The 21,412-nt window shown below is 34.5% G+C and overlaps 1 protein-coding gene across 1 annotated transcript; it reads right to left on the reverse strand.

Annotated features, from left to right (window-relative positions):
* Positions 1-8,331: 8,331 nt before the first annotated feature.
* LOC119640510 (inosine triphosphate pyrophosphatase-like) lies at positions 8,332-9,018 on the reverse strand. The gene is made up of 3 exons (XM_038038599.1): positions 9,008-9,018; positions 8,783-8,916; positions 8,332-8,727 (listed from the first exon to the last, which is right to left on the reverse strand). The coding sequence occupies exons 1-3, from the start codon at positions 9,016-9,018 to the stop codon at positions 8,522-8,524; spliced, it is 351 nt and encodes a 116-aa protein (XP_037894527.1). The 3' UTR covers positions 8,332-8,521.
* Between the last annotated feature and the right edge of the window lie 12,394 nt (positions 9,019-21,412).

A 21,412-nucleotide genomic window follows, 5' to 3' on the forward strand; every position in this document is an offset into this window, starting at 1 on the left:
TTTGATAAATAAAACAACCAATTACAGAGTATAATATTTAGATTCGAGGCAAAAATGTGTTATTTTGCATTACAACTGGAATGGACAGGAATAAAGTGTGGAAATGCTTTATTTTTGTTAGTATTGTTGAAGAGAAAGTGACTTTTACTTACTCCTAAACAGATTAAGTCCTAAAGATATGCTATGTTTTATAGAAAGGAAAAAAATAACCTTTATGGAAATCTTTATATCGTAAAAGACGAATGTCCAAAGGTTTGCCGCTATTTGTTCGCGAGAGCGAATAAATTCCGTGGACTTCATTGTTCAACTTCTCCAGATGGAGAGATTAAGAGTGACAACGCATGGATTGTCAAATCCATCCAAATCAAAAGTTTTATTTAGTGTAATTTTCCACTTTCAACCACAATTTTGAGCTTCCCCAAACAACAGGCATTAAGGTGCACACTGGGATGCCATCAGGTCCCAAAACGTGGTAATTCAAGCAACATTTTTCGTTATTTTTCAATTTTTTGAATCCATGAGGGAAATCAATACTTCTGCATCCTGTGGAAGGAACTTCTCATCTTCATTTTGTTGACTCTATGCATAATTTCTAAATAAAATACAGGTAGTTGTCATTTGCATCTACATAGTTCCGCATGGGTCGGATTATGAAAACAACGCTTATTTGAGGTTTTATTTAGCTTCTGGTTCTAACAACGGCTTCAGAAAGAGTCTAACCTTAATTTCGCACACTAACAGAATCCACCTCTAATTTTTCACACTTTAACAGAATCGAACCGTGGCATTTTATTGAAAGCAACTCTGTGCTCTCTCCATTCTCCACACATGGTCCTCTCTTTTTATAAATCAGCTCATATTATTTTGCTACTGCGGACAAGATCATGGCCTACGTATCAATTAAAATCGAAAACCAACAACAAAGAATTAGAATAATTTGTAATAGAAATTTTGGGACTTTAACGGACAGAGCTCTATATTAAAGCGCGCTTTTGGTATTTGGAATTTGCATCTTATGTTGCCATTAAAAATCCTTTATTAAGATGAAGAAAGATATGTCTTAGTGTAATTTTTTTAATCTTTAGTTGTTTAAATCATTTGCTTAAATTTCGATGGATTGACATGCAAGTATTTTACTATGCTCACCTAAATTTGCCACAGATAAGACGAGTCTTGATCGAGTCTTGCAAAAACAGATTTAAAGCATAATTTTATTGTGGCTTCTTTCATTTCTTCTAGATGAATATTACACATGCAGCTCCCTTTATCTATCCATCCATTCTTACATCACTCGCTTTTTCTAGCCTTCTGCACTTATAATCCTTCTTGGTCATCATCCTGCCTGCACATACAGAGGATATCATCCGCTCAGGCTGGTCGTGTAGAAAAAGAATCTTAACTACACTTCTCAAGTTTCGTGAATTCACTTCTTAAGATCTAACAATTTGTCCACATGTGCTTGGATGCCTTCCATATTTAAGCCAGAATGTAAGGATTCACTTATGTATACATACATCTGAGACAGGTGTAGGAAATGTAATAACAACAAACACAAGGTTAAAGATACAAAAACATAGAAGCGCATAAATGCCCGCAAAGGTGAGCAATTACACGTATTCATAAATAACACATATTGTAAGTAAGTACATGTGTGAAAGCCAGAAGAGAGTAAATATTATATAAATTATGAATGAGTAAATTATTTAAAGGATATGTTTGCCAACAAATGTTTTAGGCACTTACCCAAAACAAAAAAAATCCAAGTATGCATACTTATTAGTAAATACATGTAGAAGATTGTGTCTATATACCAAATAATAATAATTGCATGGAAGAATAAATTCAAATGACTTTGTGTTACTTAGGAAACGTTATAAAATGCATAAAAATAATAAATATATTGTAATAAATTGAATATTTTTGAGGCTTATAGATCAAGGAGAGAGAATAAGAAGAACTTGAGACAATTGCGTTTGGGTTAGAGTGCGTTTGGGATGCCCTTCATCAATGCATTCTTAAGTATTACCCCAGCGATAACTTTTCTGAAACTCACAGGTAAAAGTTTCAACTTCAGATAATTGTGTTCGCTTTAGGGGGAGTTTTGAATGCATCACATAATAAGTTCGTAGGCTGACATATAGATGTCGTCTTTATTACTGAAATGTATACAATGACAATTTGATGGTATTCCGATCATTCGTTTACATGTTACAGTTGTTTTAGTGACACCTTATTGGGCGCCCTTCCTTAGTAATTCTACGAAGTTATTGAGTGACGTATTATACATTAAGCCGCAGATAGATATCTATTGTATATTGCAAGTTGATCATAAATATTCTGAAATTTGCTTAACGAAATAAAAAGCCTGGTGCGCTTCCGTTCTTCTACTTTATTGCTCGGCACAAAACGTAACGCCCGGGAGACAAGGAGAGCTTTTACTTTAAGGAAACACGTTTCGAATGCCAATATAAGCTTCTTTGTAATTCTCGTACGACTGCCACTTCATAATTTATAAACTGGCAAGTACTTTGTGAACATTGGAAATTTGTAATGACGAATACACGGCACTATATGGCAACTTGTTTTTGCATTCTTCTCTTTGGTGTCCACTTTCTCCGCATCTTCCACATAACGAACTGTGCTCCTTTCCGCTCTCGTGTCAGATGGAATGGCTCTAGGCAGTTGGACCTTACGTTCTTGATCTCCTGTTCTCTGACACGTCGTCGAACCCATCTTAATTTGAATTTTTTGGTCTTCAGTAGCTGCGCGGCAAATGTTGTTGTGATGAGTGCTTGTGCTTGTGCGCCCAAACGCTTCTGTAATGTTACGTATCCGAATTTTCTCCGTGTATGATTCGCCTTTTCGATTCGCGATAATTATATCTGTCTTTGCGGTAGAATCGTCCACGTTTTTTGTCTTTTTATTGAGGATAACAATTTTCGCGAAACAGTTTTTTTTAACAGTAGTGTAAAAGAAATAGTCACTCGGTATAATGTCAAGTGAATACCGCGCTCATGAAATGCCATTATTTTAATTCTTCTGAAAAATGTAACCAATATTTCTGACGCAATAGGCGTGTGTTTCGCTATACCCAATAAACTATTTTTTATGTACAGACTCGCAATAGCGACGCTGAAGGTCTGGATACTTTATTACTTAATCGATCTCTGAAAGCAAATCGTTGCGAATAAGATCATGGTATTTCCCGAAAATAGTCTGTATGTCTTTAGAGAGTGACTATTATAGCGTGTGATTACTGAAGCGTTTCCGGACCAAACAGATAAATCCAGCTCCCAAAGTAGTAATGACATCATATTTCATATATTTATGATTCATCATGAGGCATCTTTTCAGCCACATAAGCATTGCATTGCTGTTTCTAAAAAATTTGGTTGTTTTGAAACGACACAAGAAGCCAAGTCGGACAATTGTAAACCATTTTCTAAAATTCGTGGAATCGTTGCTATCAATATTTCAATTGTATCAACAATATTTCCAATATTTATTTGACTATAACTGACCATAAGGTATTTAATTTGTCTTTGAGTGTTTCTCTACCTTCTTTCAATTCTTTGTACCAATTGTGGCAGAGTGTATAAATATCTAAATTAATTTATTCATTACGGAAATTCGACAATAATAAATTCTACAAATTACAAGGGAGATTCGAGTATATAATTTAATAAAGCGCATCCACTGCGCCCACATAACGTTGCAAAACTTTAGAAACAACAAAATTCCCTATTGCTTGAACAAAGTTGTTTGTTATCAAGAATATAGGCCTACGTGCACTCGACAGTTTGTCAACCACCAGACGAGTGACAGTGAAAGCAATTAAGAATGGCACACTCGGGCAAGGCCAATCGTTAGGTACCCTACCGCCACTTCGCCTAATACATTTGTTAATTCATTTTCTTAATAGTACACAAAGAATGATCCGTTATTATTATATATAGTATGCAATATTAAGTATATGCATAATTTTCATGAAAGCCTTCATATTAACAAAAACGTTGACTAATGTGGTCCAAATTTAGCAAACTCTATTTAGTTGCCAATGATTTTATAATTTTTCAGATGTTTCCCTCGCAATAAACTACACTTCAGACTTTGAGTCTATGGAAGGAGTGGCTTTCATGAGTGGCCTTATATATGGTGCGGTCTAAAAACTAGACCTATTTGATCCGAATTTCCTATGGTTAATTTGCTAAGCACCAATGTTGATCATAATATATTAACCTTTTCGACATATAAATGATTATGTTTTATTAGCCCTCTTTAATGGCTCGGAAACCAAAAAATGGATCTACGAGGTCCAAACTCGGTAAGGTCAATTTTTATGCGATTTTTCATCAGCAGATATTAAAAATGAGGACTTTTTGGCATACAAAGTTCTATTTTCCGGACAGACAAACTTATTGATTTCGAATCGATCAGTATACTAAAAGCTAGGTGTACCACAAGTCCTTCTGAGTGTTACATAACCTTAATATACTGTTGCATAATAGTAGCGCAGAGTATAAAAAATATTTAAGCCAGCTTCTCTTTCAAGTGACAAGCCTAATGGATGTTAATAAGAAAAACATTTAATAAACAGAAGCACAAAACAAAAAATTGAACGAACAATAATCTGTAGATAATTATCACAACTGATCGTTAGCGAATGGTCATAATAAAACAGAAAATGAACGATGCTATGTTATGGGCTTGCTATATGTTGCACGCTGATACTTTATTGATTAATAATATCCGTCACGAAAGCACCAAATTAGATTTTCATACCATTTCGACCACTTATGTGCGAGTTACAGTATTTACGGGAAGATCTGAGTTTCGTGCCTTCGCTCTTTGGTAGCGAAAAATACTGTTCAAATTCAGCATCGGCTTGAAAACCGTTACGGCAGCTCCACTATGTTGAAAATAGTCGTTCAAACACTGACTTTGCTGAACGGAGGCGGTGACTAAAAGAGGTAAACTTGACAAATCGTTCTGTAACAAAGGTATCGAAAGATTAGGAACCCAGTGTACTGGTCTTTTGAAGGGCACTATGCTCTGAATGTAAGCACAAATTTTCCAAGACAAATGTTTTCTCGCAAGTTTCGGGAAGGAGTCAAAGACGCGCGCATAGAAAAAGGGACGGACTTGTATAAAACGTACTGTTCGTAGGTGAAAGCAAAAATAATAAATTTAAAAAAGACGGCCGCTTAAAAATTTCGACACACCTGGTGCAGTGCTAATCGCGAACACTTGGTGTGAAACAGAATATTGGGAGCATCATAATTACACACTTCTTGGCCGATTTGGCAATTCGTTTGGCTATGTTTGCTGCACTGAAGTTTGTCATTTTTGCCCTCTGGTCTTAGAGTTTTGCTTTCCTTCGTTCTGTTTGTTTCACCAATTCATTACTTATTTTCAACGTTCTCAGTATTTTTGAAGTCATTTATTACAGCTAATACCGTGTTTCTCACAGGCAAAATTTCTCTTCGACATTTCCCTCGAATTAAATATTTTTGAAATAGAAGTGTATATGTCTGCAATACTTAACACATCAAAATAAACCAAAACTTCCAATGGATTACGTGCTACAATTAAAATAAATATATGATTACCTTTTTCAATAATAATAAAAGGCGACTTAAGCTATTTATACCTTGGTTATGTAGTATCCAAGAGGACTTGAGACAGGCCAATCTCTTATTTTACTGATCAATGCAGGAAGATTTTCAGAATCGACCTAAGTTTGTTTGTGGCTCTGTCCGTCTGACGTCTGTTCATGTGTTTTTCTGTCCAGCCTATAGATCGCAAGACAGTTTTGAGAAATTTGCTACCCTGAAGTCTTTTGGCCCAGAGGCGAAACGCTATTGAAAACGTTTCAGATCGAACCCGCTTTCGGCCCACACTTACAATTTATTTTGATAAGTGTTATATGAGTAAATGTGGGGTAGTACAGGGTATTCCATAACGAACTATGTCGCCCTATAATCTCTTCAGTTGTCTTGTTTTAATAATTTCTTCTTCACAACGTGTATTAAGAAACTTTTACGCATATATACGCCAACGTCTTTAACCTACTGAATTTACGTCATGTTCATCGTCTGTATTTCAAAGTAACTAGTTGCCATATTATTATCGTTATGTAATATCCCTGAACGATACGGGCAAAATATAATGGTGTACGTAGCAGGAACTTTTGTGTAAGTCTCTTGCGTTTTTTTTTTCGGATTGAGTGACTTGACTTGATTAAGATCGGCCGCCAATTGCTTGGTGAGAAATCATTTCTTTGGCCAAAATTTGGATGCAAATATTTTTCGTGGTTATATTCATATTATTGATCTCCCATTCTCTAAATTTTGGAAATTGTCTACTAATGCTTGGGTTTCATGAATAGATTAAATTCACTTATTGTGTATGTCACGTCAGTAGAGAAGTTGAGATAAGTTCATTGAGATTTTTGCTCTAAGGATAAAATCAAACGGAACAAGCTAAGCTTTTAAGCTTTTCCAATTTCATTTTCGAGAAAGCGCTGCCTATAATAGAAATCTTAGAATTAAGTCGCCCTTTACAATGTGCCGACACTAAATATCAATCATTCTAGATCAGATTTTGATATGTAATTGTATAACATTTCTTTTAGTTAAAGTTGTATTACACTTATGATTCGTAAAAAAAAAGAGAAAAAAAGAACGAGATAGAAAACTTAAAAACGGTATTACTTGGCTTTCTATTCCTCTTTTTGCACATGCATACTTTTTGTTTGCTGTTTTTGCTCTTCAAGTATGAGAATATTTTTTTTATATGCTACTTGACCTTAGAAAACTATTATAGTTTCCTTTTTTCTTTTCCACAGGAAGGGTAAAACAGCAAAAAAAAAAAAAGAAAAAAATAGTTCTTAACAAAAATATGTGACAAAGTTTGGCCTTGTTTTTCTTTTCTACTTTCCTTTCTCTGGTACTCTCCGTATCAGAAACTGTCACAAAAATGTAAAATGTGTATGCACATACATACCAATGTACTTGTGCATATAAATTTTTATGTTGGTGCTGATGGGTTTCGTTTCTATATCTATTTGCTTACAAAGGGAAAAGGGCAGACGTAGAGAGGAACAATTTTATAAAACAGGCGTAACGTTCTTTTTTTTTTTTATCTTATTAAGAAAAAAATTAAAATAAAAAATATATGCATAAAATATTTTTTCCCTCTAGAACTCTAAAAAGCATTCATATCAGATTATGACTTGAAAAATGTCGGATTTTCTCATTCGATACTTTATCACAAGAAACCAGCAAATAAAAATACAAAGAAGGACAGAGTAACTCGGATGAAAGCCAGAGAATTCGAAATGAACTTTGCTGCTCTATCGATTCATTTTTAACAGTTTAAGAGTCTTAAATTCAGCATGATTCGCTTTCAAAGACGGGAGGCAAGACAGTAATATTGAGTAAGCGGGAATGACTTTTTCATTTTTGCGAAGGTGCGAGGAAATCTTTAGCGTGCTTATCTTCTAGTTTATGTGTAACGGAGAAAAATCCAAAAAGCAAAGCTATTCTCGGTTTATATTGAACTGTAGACATGTGCTCATTTTCAATCGAAATGCAATAACAACAATTATTATTAGTTCAAAATATTACTCAAGCAATTCAATGTAATTTTCCACTTGATTTGCAAAAAATGAGCCTTTTTTCAGGAATTCAAATATACGTAGATTGCATTCTTCTACTTTAAGTTTATACAATGTATAATAGTAGTATTATTGTTTGATTCTTGCTATCATTCAACTGATTCAATTATGAAATATGCGGCGCAAATTCCATTTAAAAGCAATAGAACGTCCAGCCGGCAATTTAGATAATATTTGAAATGTGACATAGTAAGGATGATTTGAACAAATGGAAGACAAAAAGGCACCTTTTCCGCTATTTACACTAATGAAAACCATACAAATCATAGGTTACGCGACACATACTTTTAAAGTTTATAAACATTTGTTAAATGTAATATGTGAAAAAAAAATTTCATAACAATTTTCTTCTGGAGGCAAAGTTTCGATTTCGGCTTGCAACACATACGATCGAATTCGGTAAATTTTCTCTGTCGTTCACTACTCCCGCCGTTGATAAAACATAATGGCGAACTACTTTGAATTATGAAAGGTACGTATAACGTATTACTTTTCGCGAAGAAATTTGTAAAGCGGTCAGCAGGTTGACCATTGCAAAATGACATATATCACATAGTATGCCCTAAACCAGTAGTGTTACAGGGTATATCAAGGTTTTACGGATGTATGCAATGCCCAGAAGAGCTTAAGCTGGACTCACCATTTATTGCACCGATCTAAGCTTGTCTATCCGTCTGATGTATGTTCATGTATTGGTAGGTTGAACATACAGGTCATAACTTTTGAGATATTTTCATGGAATTTGGTACACTGACATCTTTTAACCCAAGCACGACACACCATTGAAAGTATTTCGAATCGCTATTTCGCCCAACATTTAAATTTAATTTTATTTATTTTATTTTATTTATCTTTATTTTTTATTTCCAACGTCAGGCCACCAATGCCTTGCCTGATGGTTATACCTTGGAAAATCTGAGGTTCCAATTCCTGACTTTCTGCAAAGGCGACTGTACAAATAGCCTGAGCTGATTTATCGTCCCTTCTGGACAAAAGTTTGTGCAAACCTTCAGGTTTCAACTTTTCGAGAAGCCATTTGATATATGGACCTAAATAGTAAAATGTATCATAACGCATTAAAAAAAAATCGGCAATGAATATTACCTGGCAAACCCCTGAGGGCGTTAAAACAGAGAGATGTATCTTCTACTAGCACAGAACAGTTGACACAGCGCGCTGCCTTTTTACATTTCTTGGCAGCTATATCTAAAATTTCACCTTGCAATTCTGGTAAGTATCTATGAAGCAATTTTACGGGTATTTGTGTTACTTAGTGATGGTTTGAGGTATGCTAGCCTACCGTTCTCCAATAATCAATATATGAATCACATGAATAACATTATCAATATGAACAACAATTATCCAATAATTAATCGCAGAAACTCTGATAATGATCCACGTTCGGGCACCCGAGCCGGCCATCCAAACTCAACCGATGATACTATCCAATCCGAACTCTATGAGGGTCAATTGAATACCTGTGCCACTGAGCAGACAAACCATAGGCAAGGGGCGAAATCGTTTTGGAAAACCTTTTATAACATTACATTAAATGGAATCGATGTGCCCGTGGCTATCGTTTGAAATCGTGATTGCGACTGTTGCCTAAAATGTTATTATATTAGACCCGTTAATATCTTCAGGCAATCAAATTGATTACTTCCTTACGACCAAAAGTAGAGAAAAGCTATAAAACTGTTGTTTACGCGTGTTAAGTACGCTTTGCACATGTATTTAAATTGTTTATTCAGTGACTGCAAAAATCTCGTATTTCAGCGCTTTTAATGTTTATTATTGGAGAGATGTGTTTTGACTGTATCCAAATAGGAGTTAATCAAGTGCTTTGAAATTAAAATATAAAAAATTTCAGCAAGTGAAGTTCACTGATTTTGGAACTGGAGCATTCTTAAATAATATATATATGTATTTGTGATAAAATAGAAGGGTAATTACGCCTCTTTTAAGTAACTTTTGTTTGTGACGAGAAGAAATTTGATGTTTGTTTTTATATATTTTATGTTTGATTTTCGTCATCGCTTTCCTTTTAAAGGCGCACTTTTTATAGCAGACCTCCAAATGTGGAAGACACTCCAAAAGTTAAACTGATGTGATCTAAATTTAGCAAAAATAACTTTTTTATCAACGTTCTTATCGTCATTTACCTCGCCATAAAAATGTCCATCTGTCATGAGTTCCTTCCTTCTATGGGGTGAGTTGCAGAAAATGGACCTACATAATCCAGATTTGGTGTGGTTAATAGCTATATATTACTACCAAGTGACAATTTTCCACTATTTACCTACCTGCCCCAGCCGTCCGTCTGTCCATCTGCCTGTGTTGTGTTCAAATTACAGGTCGCAACTTTTGAGATATTTTGATTAAATTTAGTACCGACATATTTTGGCCGAAGAACGCTATTGGAGCTATACATTTTATTTTGAAAAGTCGGTATACGAATATGTTTATTAAGCAAAATAGTGCGCCGTTTCTCCCTACAGCGTTTTTACTTGCTAACATTATGGAGTCTCCGATGGGCATTTATAACTAATAATTTATTTAATATTTCATGGATGTAGAAAAGCACCAAATATCCCACGGCTAAGTTCGCTCATCTACAAACAAAGAAAAGAAAGATCAATGTTTGTGTTCTGCTGTCCTATTTCAATATGATATACAAACAATGTGCGCGTGTTTGCAAGCGTTTACATTTATTTACATCGTTCGTCAGTACAATTTTCGATATCTTGAATTTTTCTCAATAAATTCCCATTTCTTATATCATCGAAACACAGCAAACTAAAAGAAAGTCATTTTGCTACAGTTGTTACAGTAACTTGTGTTTCATACATTTACATCAGAGTTGACAGTTTTTTATAGTTCAGTGACTTTTTTAATCAAAAATATTAATTAGGTCGGAAAAAGTGCGCGCATATTTAAAGAAAATCTCGCTAGAATTTCTGGGGGACACTGTTAATAATAAACCTATGCCTAGCAACACACTTAAAAAGCTCCAAGAGTTATGCTTTTAATTAAGAAAATTTGTTATATTAAAGCGAGACACTTTGGAAACGGATATAATAGTTTACAAGCGTTTGATTGCTTCAAAATGCACAAAATGCACAAAATGCTTAAACAGTGCCTCCTAATTAACGACCTTAATGTCCATCACATAAGATGAAAATTTATTAAGTTTTCATTTCCGCTTTTAGCATTGAAGCTATTTGAATAGAACAAATTTTGAAGTCCAAATTCTGAACACTGTGTCAACTTTAGTAACTCTATGAAAAGTACAATGTTTTAAACTTTACATAATATTTTATTATATCTTAGACCACTGGTGGTTCAAGGGTATATTAAGCTTGCACGGATGCACGCAACACCCAAAAGCAATTAAGAAAGACCCAAATAATTCAGAGTCATTTCAGACGCTTTCAGCATGTCCGTCTATCTATCTAATACATGTCTATATATTTTTGTATCCAACCTACAGATCGCACTGTTGGAGGAATACTGACTGATCTTTTGATTTCCATTGAGACCTGTTGAAAATGGAATGGATCAGACCAATTGCAGTTTTCGAAATTTCTTGACAAAAATCGCTCAGTAACAGTAATTCACCTCACTCACAAATATTCATTTCAAATCTGGATCGGATGGGATTGGATTCTGAATTATCCCCTGTATAAGTGTTCTCACAAAAGGTAAACCTTTATATATAAGAGAAAAATGGTGCAATTTCTATGATTTCACAGTGACAATTACTTAAAAGTTATAGTTTGACATTGATATGATTCCATATCGATCTAAGCTTATCTGTCCGTCTCTCCGTCTTGTTTTCTCGTGTTCAACCTGCTGCAGGTAGTCAGATCGGAGATATTTTAACGAAATTTAATACATCGATATCCTGTTCCCCAAGGAAGATGCAGTTGAGAACGGTGCGGATGGGAGCAACTTTTCGACCACTTCGCATATAACATCGTATTTTGAAAAGTCATTACATAAATAATTGTCAGATGGTGCACTTATTCGAAATGGTAAACTTGTGCTTTAGCATGCAAACATTCGAGTTCATATTGCGAAAGATTTCAAACAAACTTTAAACCGCTAATACCAGTCAACGATAAAGGCATGGAAGCAATTTGATTCCTGTGCCCAAAAAAGTGGTCTGTTTATGACAAGTTGTCTGTTTGAAATTATATCACGTAATTTTATAATTACTTTTTTAGGAATAAAGTTGAGTAGTTTCCACGAAAATTTCTTAACTTTAATGCACAGTCTAAATATATTCCCCAGACGACCACTGCGTTCATTGTTGAGTACCTCTACTTACTTTGCAGAAATAAAAATTTGAAGTAGAAAGACCGGACAACTCTTTCTTACACAATTACTTCCTATCTAAGTTTCGGAAAAAAGGCGACATTTTAAGGTATTCGATATTTGATTACAAATAAGCCAACATCCAAAGTGTTGTGCGCAAAACATTGCTTAATCGTCCTAGTTGGTCTATCAATAACCAATTTTCGATTTCAATAATGCCGACGTTTGAAATAGTGGATATGGAAGACTTTTCCTAAGACATTGGCTTCTTGCTCAGTACAATGGAATGCAATATCGGTTGTGAGTTAGGCATGCCTTTTTGAAAATTTCACTACAACAACAAATGTTTTTTGCTTTGTCTAAGTGACCTTCGAAATCATGCATGCAGCACTTCACTTAAGTGAAAATTACTTTATATGTAGCAGATATGTATGCGAATGTTTTTCAACGGAAATGCAGATACAAAAAAAAGGGGCGAAAATTGTGAAGAAAAACTCAGTGCCACTGTAACATTTGAACAATTGATTTTGGCACAAAAGAAAACATAATGACCTAAATAAGAATTTTAGTTCTTTTATTTTAAAACTTATTTATTTTCGTTTTTTTCATTTTTTTCTATTATAAAATTTCGAGAATTATAAACTTTAAATCTTATATATCTAGTTAAAATTAAAAAAAAAAGATCTTTTTCATTTTTTGGACTAAAACTTGTTATAAAGTTTATAAACTGTGCCATGTATATACGTGCATGTATATAGAATGTATAAACAATAGTTACTTACACTTTTTACACTGATACACCGAAATATAAAAATTTTATCGTTACGTTTCTATCAACTAGACATATACGTGAAAATCCCATAAAATATCGCCGTAAGTGCCCGAGCGTACGTATTCTAATGTTTGTGAGGATGAAAATCATGCTGTGATAGCCTCAACGGCTATTCCAGGCGTCCTTAGCTTGGTGATATCTCACCACTCACCACAATAAAAAGAAACCATAATATCTCTTGACGTTATAATTGAACTGCTTAACCTTATCTTAAATACATAAAAAGAACTTGTAAAGACCAAAGTCACGCAGCTTGTTTTGATACTTACAAGCCCGTCCTTCTTCGGGTACTCCAAAAAGAACAAAGTTAGATATAAAAAAGATCGGACATCGTCATTTTCTTTATTCATTGGCCATATCCTAATAACCCAAAGGCGTATATAATCATTTATAAAGTATCTTATTTAGATATCTAACCATGATAATCCAACGGCTTATAAAATCAATTATTCTGCACTCTGCTGATTAAACTGCCATAACCTATCAGGCTTCTTGTAGCAGCACTTATTCGATCAGTCTCGTATTATTCTTTCTTTTATACAGCATTCAATGTTTACGACATCGATGACTTATTTCGTGATCCTAACCTATCGGTTTTGTAACATCATTCATAAGAGATCAACTTTATTACTAACAAACTATCGGCTAACTAGCCTATCGGTTTCTTCCATCATTGTACAGATTGCGGGTCCCTTGGAATGAACTGTACCACTCTTCGTCTCCTTTAGCAAAAAGTTAAGATAAAAGATATATATCTGGACAATGTGTGTAAATAATATGTAAAAGGGTCTATGACATCTTGAAAATATCTTTCATCCAGTCATAACTTAAGAAAATATTAAAATTTACGGATAATTTAAGTTTATCATTTATGAAAGATAACGGTCCAGAGATCTTTGCTGGAAGAAGTGCTATCGGTCCATTTCCAGGCCCCTGCTAATATACAACAGTTTGATTCTCCGAAAAATCCCTACATACTTAGCACATTTACTTTTGAGGCTCCCGTTTTTATGTGATCTCTTCGTAGGAATAAAACTTTAGAAAACATTTACGCCACTTTGAATAGTTAAAATCACTGCGCAAACGTGTGGAAAAATGCACACATGGTAAAATTTATATTTGTATTTGTGACTTTATTTAAATTTATGTGAAAATGTGAAAGCAAAATTGTGAAGGTATACTAAAGCGATCCCCTTTTTTATCACATAATACTGTTTAGACGGAAAGTGCCTTATGGTTTCTAAGATACTTAGATCGACAACAGAAGTGTAGGGATTTAATATTCGGTCTGTGGGTGAATGGCTTCCTGTCTTCGTCTGTTATGCCAGGATGAGATCGCCGTCCCAAGATACACTCTACTCTTATGAAATCGTCTAACACCCGTTTCAATTGAAAGAAAGTTATAAGATTTGGTCGAAGGTTGTGAAACTTAACTTTATTAAGGAATTCACTTTGGGCATCGAGTATAATGTTCGTTGTAACCCAACATTTCTATTAACATTTCATTTCTGATTGTTTTTAAAATTTTTTTTTAGCTCATTTTCTTTGAAAATTCAATGCCAATGTCTAACTACTTTATAATAATCTCTTTATAATAATCTTCTCCATTTCTCCGCCTAGTCCAGCAATTGACTTCTTTTTGTAACCCACAAGAAGAGAAAAAAACCAAAGGAAAATCAGAAACACACTAACTGCCCTTTTCATCGTCAGGATAGGCGTTGGAAATCGATTAGTGCCGTATCGGAAATTAGATGGTAAGATTTTGGACATGAGTTGCCATCACCTTGTGGACGAACCACGGCACGGCTCTGAGTCACATTTGAAATGGTTTAACTGAATAAAAACATATCTTTAGAATATAAGAACGGTTTCGAGTGTCGATAATAGCGAAATGAGGCATTTTCTTAGAGCCGAAGTTTGACCCCGATAATGCTATTTGTTTTATTTGAGTAGATCAAAAGTCTTATATAAGGCAATCATGAGAACTATACGGTATGAAGAAATGCCGTCCTGCAGCCATACCACTCATAAATGGAAGACTCGGCGCCAGCAAAAGGGCTACTTAAATGTTTATGCAAAGCTACAGAGATGAAGCTGCCTTACAGAAAAATTTCTCCCCGATTGAAGTGGCAATAGTTACTCTAGGTAGTCCTACACGGGGTATGGCATTTTGCTTAGTCAGTGGTGCATTATTTTATGAAAACCGTAAGCAAGCGACTTTTGGTTTACCAAGGATGCAGGCAGGACATATAGTATTATAGTCAGCAGCTAAAGAGAAATCTTATGTAAAAATGCTTTTTAGAGAGTTACAAACACACGGTAATAGCGCAATCGAGATAAGATTTAATAATTTACGTATATTGTAACTAGTGGGAAAACATGCCTATCATATCCGTAGTAAGAATTGTCCGCAGTGAGGCGAGGTAAGGGAATTGTTCAATTCATGCATGTTAAACGCAACAATGTACAATGTTTATCAATATCACACTTAATATTGCATTTCCATATCATGTTGTTGTAGTGATATTTTTTCATTCTCACATAAACGAGTTGTCGCTCGTTTTAGTTAATGCACATCATTTGAGAATAATGAAGTTCTATTTGATTTTATATATCTATTTTATATTTTATGTGATCTCTGATGTCTATTAACAAGAGTAGTGAAAGTGATGCGCCCTCATCGTTTCTGATGAATGTGTATTAAAAAACTTTTATAAAAGTTAGGGGAGATATTTCAACACGTAAGAAAATTATATTCAGCGGGGGCCGAATCTCACACAACCCCACTACGCTTTTCGCATTCTACTCTTCAAGTTCTTTTATTTGATGCCCATATCGCTGGTATTGTTAAGAAGAAATTATTCGCGGTATCTACAATATTCACTTTGAAATTAAGCCAATTTTAGGCAGATAATATATCTTCATTTGAGGAGTGCACAAAATAGTTTTAAACGTTTTGTCTTCTTTGCTCTATGAGAAATAAGCATAATACCTCAAAAAAGGGGAAAAACAAAATTTAATCTCTTGTAATCTTATGTGGGCGTGGCCAATGTTTCCCATCTTTAAACGCAAAGAGTAGACAGTATCGTAAAGTAATTGTGGGAAATTTCAACCTTCTAACCTTAAGAATTTGCTAGTAACGAGCAAAAACCCACAAATTTTTGCTAAGAAAAACGGAGTTGAGTTCAGTTTACGCTCCACTGCGCGCTTCTGCTCTAAACAAATTGGCAGATTTTCAATGCCGAATACGCATAAAGCCTCAAAAAAATGAAAAAAATTAAATTTACTTGACCGTAATTTTGTATGGACACGGCCGATTGGTTCCATTTTAATGGAGAATAAAGTGTGTCGTAAGGTAAATGTGGAGAGCTTTCAGTCTTCTAACTTGTAAATATTAAATTTTTAAATTCAAAAATGTTTCTTAAAAAAAAACAAAATTGCGTTTAGTTTACGCTCCACTGCGCGCTTCTGCTCTGACCATCTTCAATACCAATCTGCATGCAGAAACTTCCAATGTTTCTACGAAATTTAAAGTCGATCTCTTCGTTTTTGCGACCAGTAGAATGCCAACAACACACACCACGCAGATACACCGACAAACACATGGATAGACATGACTAAAGCAACTCAGAATTTTACACTGACCGAGAATGTAGATACTTTGTACGGTCTCTGAAGTTTCCTTTTTGAGTGTTACATACATTATGGAAAAACAACGATGCCGCCATCTTACAGTGGTGGATATAAAAAGATTTATGGTCTAAATAAAAGGAAAATAATCCAAGAAACTAATTTTAATAATATTAACGTTTACTCAGCTGTTGTCAACATATGACAAGTACTTAAGTTATTTAAAAATGTTGTAATGAAGAACATATAACAAGTTGTCTGTCATACAAAATATGAGCGACGCAAAATTCAACTGAGCTAAATCTTTGATTATGTATAACTAGATTGGCGTTGTTGTTTTTCCAATGCTAACAAAACTTCTTCATTTTAACTGTTCCTCATTTCAAACAAATGACAGCATTTTGTGCGTAACAGCAATTGCATGAATTTGTATATAAGCAGCACAAAATTGCTATTTAGATGCTTCGTGTTTGACTGACAACCAGATGATGATGATATTAGGGAACACATTACATATGCAATAATAATTTCTAATTTTCAGATATTTTCTGATTATGGTTAGGCCGCTTTTGCAGCAATCGATTTAGCAAACTTCGATACAAACAGGTATGACGGAAGGAAATGGCTACTAACGTTGCGCTTGAAAATTTCCATCTTATGATCTTAACATGCACTCTTTGATTATTCTGGATATCATTGTATCTTACGCATTCTCTTTCTTTTGTTCTTCTTTTAGAATCTATGTAGCGACTGTGTTTGGAATGATAAAAGAAAATTATCGAATACTACTTGCACGGAACGAATACAAGTGTTTCCTTAACCACCTTCTTCTCTCTTTAGCTCCACTACGCACAAGTACCTGTGTTTTGTAACCACTGTCATATTTCGTGTGTTTTTCACGTTATCTTCATTTGGGCTAGTGGGTAGTTGGACAGTCAAAGAGGTGGTGCATTCCAAATTTGAAACCTTGCAAGAATTTATGTACCTTATAAGGGTTGGTGCGCGTGCTATAAAGTTAGTGGAAGAAAATTAAATTTTTGGTACGCTATTATATCAGGTAGGCATGGCCCATTTTTTCCGTTCTAGAGCATCGCCCGTAGAACATGCGTTCAAATTTTTAATTTTCATTTATTTGCCATAGGTTATGAGTAATGAGCAAAAAATCAATTACTTTTTTTTTTGAAAAACAGAGGTGTTTTTAGTTTACCCAGTACTTAGTATGGTGGGCGTATCCTTCACCTCATCCTGAGTATCCTTTGACTCATTTTCAATACCAATTTACGTACGAGAACTTCCAATGTTCCTGCCAAATGTGTGTGACGATGGCTTCATTTTTGCGGCTAGGGGAGTGTTTACAACAGACATTACATTGACGGACAACGAGATAGACGGACATGCTTAAATCGATTCGCTGATCGGGATCTTTGAAACTTCCTTCTGGGTGTTGCAAACGTTGGCAAACGTCCTTCGGTGATGGGTATAAAGGGTGGCAGCAATAGCTGACATGTAAGTTACATTCAATCGTGGATATCATTGAAGTCAAAGGGTATATATCAAAATCGCCTTATTCGGACTGTATTGAACATACGTACATAACTTCATATCTTCATAATCTATTTAAGTAAACGAAAAAACCATAATTTAAAGTCTGTTCACTCTAAACAATATCCCTATGCAAGCTTCTCCGGATCGTCCGGGGGACGATCAAATAACTTAGATTACTGCGCATTGCAAAGAATTGCAAATACCCTGGTGGTAAATACGAAAGAAAGACCGCATTATGTTAGATAGCAAATGTACTGAGAATTTTTTGAAGAATATTTAAACTTTACATTTGTGGCACCATGTACCTCCAACTATTCTAACGTGTGCGTTAGTAAACAGTCATGCGTAGAAATTGTTTGCAAATTTTTTTTAATACCATGCACAACTTGCTTTTATATATCATTTGACATGAATGAGATGTTGGGAGATTTTAAAAAAGGTGTAGAGATACAACCCGCATATTGGTATTCAGAGAATAAAAAAGGCGAATAAAAGAACGTTGAAATTAAATTATTGCAACTGAAATATATTTTTCATTTAATTAATTCATGTTATATAAAACACAGACAAAATTTAATATATAATGTCAACTAACGTCCCTAGGTGTTTAAGTTAGTAAACAAAGTTGATTTCCGACGCTTCTCTTCCTGAGAGAGCTGGAGAACAACTTACATTTCAATTATATTTCAATTCTCGTTATGATGTTAGTGACTACGAAATCACACATTCGGGATTAAATGAAGTACACCAAGCATAATTCTTGTAACTCAATTTTTATGACTGATAGGAAGTTATATAAGCAGCAACTCTTTCGAAGATTATGGAGAAAAACAGGAAGTGATTGAAAGCTTGTGCTTTAACTGCATTCACCAATCCCACATACCCACAGTTAGTCGAAAGTGTCAAAATCTTGGGAATAAGAAAGCTTCCTTATTTAAGCGCAGTATTAAATAGAATCATTTAAAAGCCATTGTTTTGTTCTAGTTGACTTTTACGAAGTTCACGAGAATGAGAGTAGCGAAAAAAGTTGCAAAAAATACAATTAGCTAGTTATCAGGAGACAGATTTTACAAAGCTTTCGTAAGGCTGTTAAAATCTGTCTCCTCTAACACATCTGCATTAACATTTCCGTAGCGAAACCGAGGAAAATTATCTTGTTCATGTATTAAGATTTCACGCCGTATAATAATATTTCGACATACTAACTTGATGGGTAAAATTCGAATCAGATGAGCTGATTTTTTCAACGTCCTGTCATGTAAAAGCGAGCTTTTATGTGACCATAGCTTATAATGTTTAATAACTTCCACAATTCTAATTTGGATTATAAAGTAATCGTAGTGAATCGGACTACATGCATCTATTCCTAGGATTAACCTTCTATTTATTAGGGTACTCATAAAAAGCGAATCTCATTCATAAGACTAATGTGTGCACTTCATAACGAAAATAGGTGAAGAAAATTAAATTTGCTATATTGTTGTTGTGTTTGGGCCGGCTCCGATCAAATGTGCGCTTTTGAACGGAAGAACGGGATAATCTTAATTTTTTAGTATTTAATATTGAATCGTGGTAAGTGGCGTAAAATATTTATTGGAAATATTTGCCTGTCTGTAATGTGTTTATTTGCTTTAAACTAATTTCTTTTTGTAGTAATAGCAATGGCCGTAGTAGCAGTTGCGGCAGTAATATTTGTACTTGGAGTAATAGTCAATCTAGGCAACGTAGCCTTTTTACCATCGTTTGTTCCACGCACCATTCATACAAGTAACAAGTAATTTATGGTGTTATATAAGCAAGAAAGTGCTCATCTCGTAATTTCCAATCTTAAACGTAACATACGGAACTTTTAGGTCATTATGAGTAGTTTCGTTGCAAACGAACAATTCCACATTAGCGATAACTGTAAGAGCTTTTCGCTAAGAACGTTGAGGAATTTTAATTTGTGTTGAAAGTAGAAATGGAGTGGTGAACATAATGTTTCAAAGCATTAAATAATCTTATAAGTATGTACATGATTATGTTTAAGTGTGGAAAGATGCATATTAAGCACAACAGCCTCATTTTTCCATTTCGTAATCTATATAAAGTTCCTTTCAGACGATGAACTTTCGAAAACTTTTAAGTACTAAAATATTGAAGTTTTAAAGAGTTTTTTCTTAGCATTTTAACAGAAATCAAATGAAATTCATTCGCGTAAAAACGAGACCGTGATCTCAAAAAAAGTTAGCTATTGCAAAAACAACTTTCTCGACTTTCTGTCGAAAACATATTGGAAAGCTAAGTAACCCTAAAAGAGTAAAAGCACTACGACGCCCCCGTTTAAGTGGGGTAGTATCAGTATATTCGCAAAGATATGAAGTAAGTATTGCTGTTCTCAAATCAGCTAGAACGAGTTGTCAAAGCTTTCCCAAACTAATTGGAATCGGTTAAAAAACGGATAATCAATTAAGGCCACAAAACAACAAAAGAATTCCACATGGGAACGCGTATGTATGTCAACGAAATATAATGTGGAAAACATGTTTTTTTCTACAATAATAATTTCATAAGATGCAACAGGCTGAAAAGTTCATTAAAACACCTAATAAATTGCATAAATTCTTTAATATTTTTTATAAATAGTTTAGCGTCCTATGTACAAGACGACGGCACATTTGGAAAAGGATTTTTTGGCGTTGATAAATCCTGAATATAATAATGAAATTAGGCTTTTCTGACAGGTGTCAGGCATCTTCCTCTCCTTCTTTTTCTTCTTCCAGGCATGTGAAAAGTCTGGAGTTGCGTAATGTCTCTGAAAATTGTTACAACACGATCTGTACATTGTAGCCTTTTAGTAGCACAGTAATTGCGTATTAATAGCAATAACTTGGTTTTTGGTTTAGTGATGATCATAAAAGGCTTACTTTCTTTTGTAATGTTTTGCATGCTTCATAACATTTTTCAATTTTAATGCTCATTTTATTTGTTTTTTTCACTTTGTGGTAAATCTTAATTTACCAAACACTTTTTTGGCAACGACACAAACCTAAAAAATGTGGGATATTTTGATGGTCCTTGTTCGCTTCGCAATATCTTTAGGCTTAAAGTGCTAAGAAGCGACCGTAGGTCTAAGTGATTATAGAAGACAGCTATTACAAAGTATGACCTATCTCACTGAGATTTCAAACCACCGAACACCGACTTGGCAGTCGCAAGTTTTGTTCTCTCGGCTGAACAAGAGGTTTGTCTTCACTTCGGTAATTGATTACAGTTTTTTTTTCTTCATTTTGTGAGCCTTCCGATAAGTTAATATTGTCATCAGCAAAAGAGAGTTATCTAAACGAGCCCCAGGCATGTTCCATGAATGTGATATCGTCTACCAATCAAGTGAAAACTTTTTCTTACGAATTACAAAATAAATGTGAAGT

Source organism: Glossina fuscipes, unplaced genomic scaffold (assembly GCF_014805625.2).
Source record: "Glossina fuscipes isolate IAEA_lab_2018 unplaced genomic scaffold, Yale_Gfus_2 121, whole genome shotgun sequence".
Classification (NCBI taxonomy): Eukaryota; Metazoa; Arthropoda; class Insecta; order Diptera; family Glossinidae; genus Glossina; species Glossina fuscipes.

What these genes read in the sequence shown, in the direction of transcription:
- LOC119640510 (XM_038038599.1), bottom strand. An exon ending in CGCCCTCAGGGGTTTGCCAG is followed by an intron (nt 8,728 to 8,782) that starts GTAATATTCATT and finishes TTTACTATTTAG; the next exon opens with GTCCATATATCAAATGGCTT.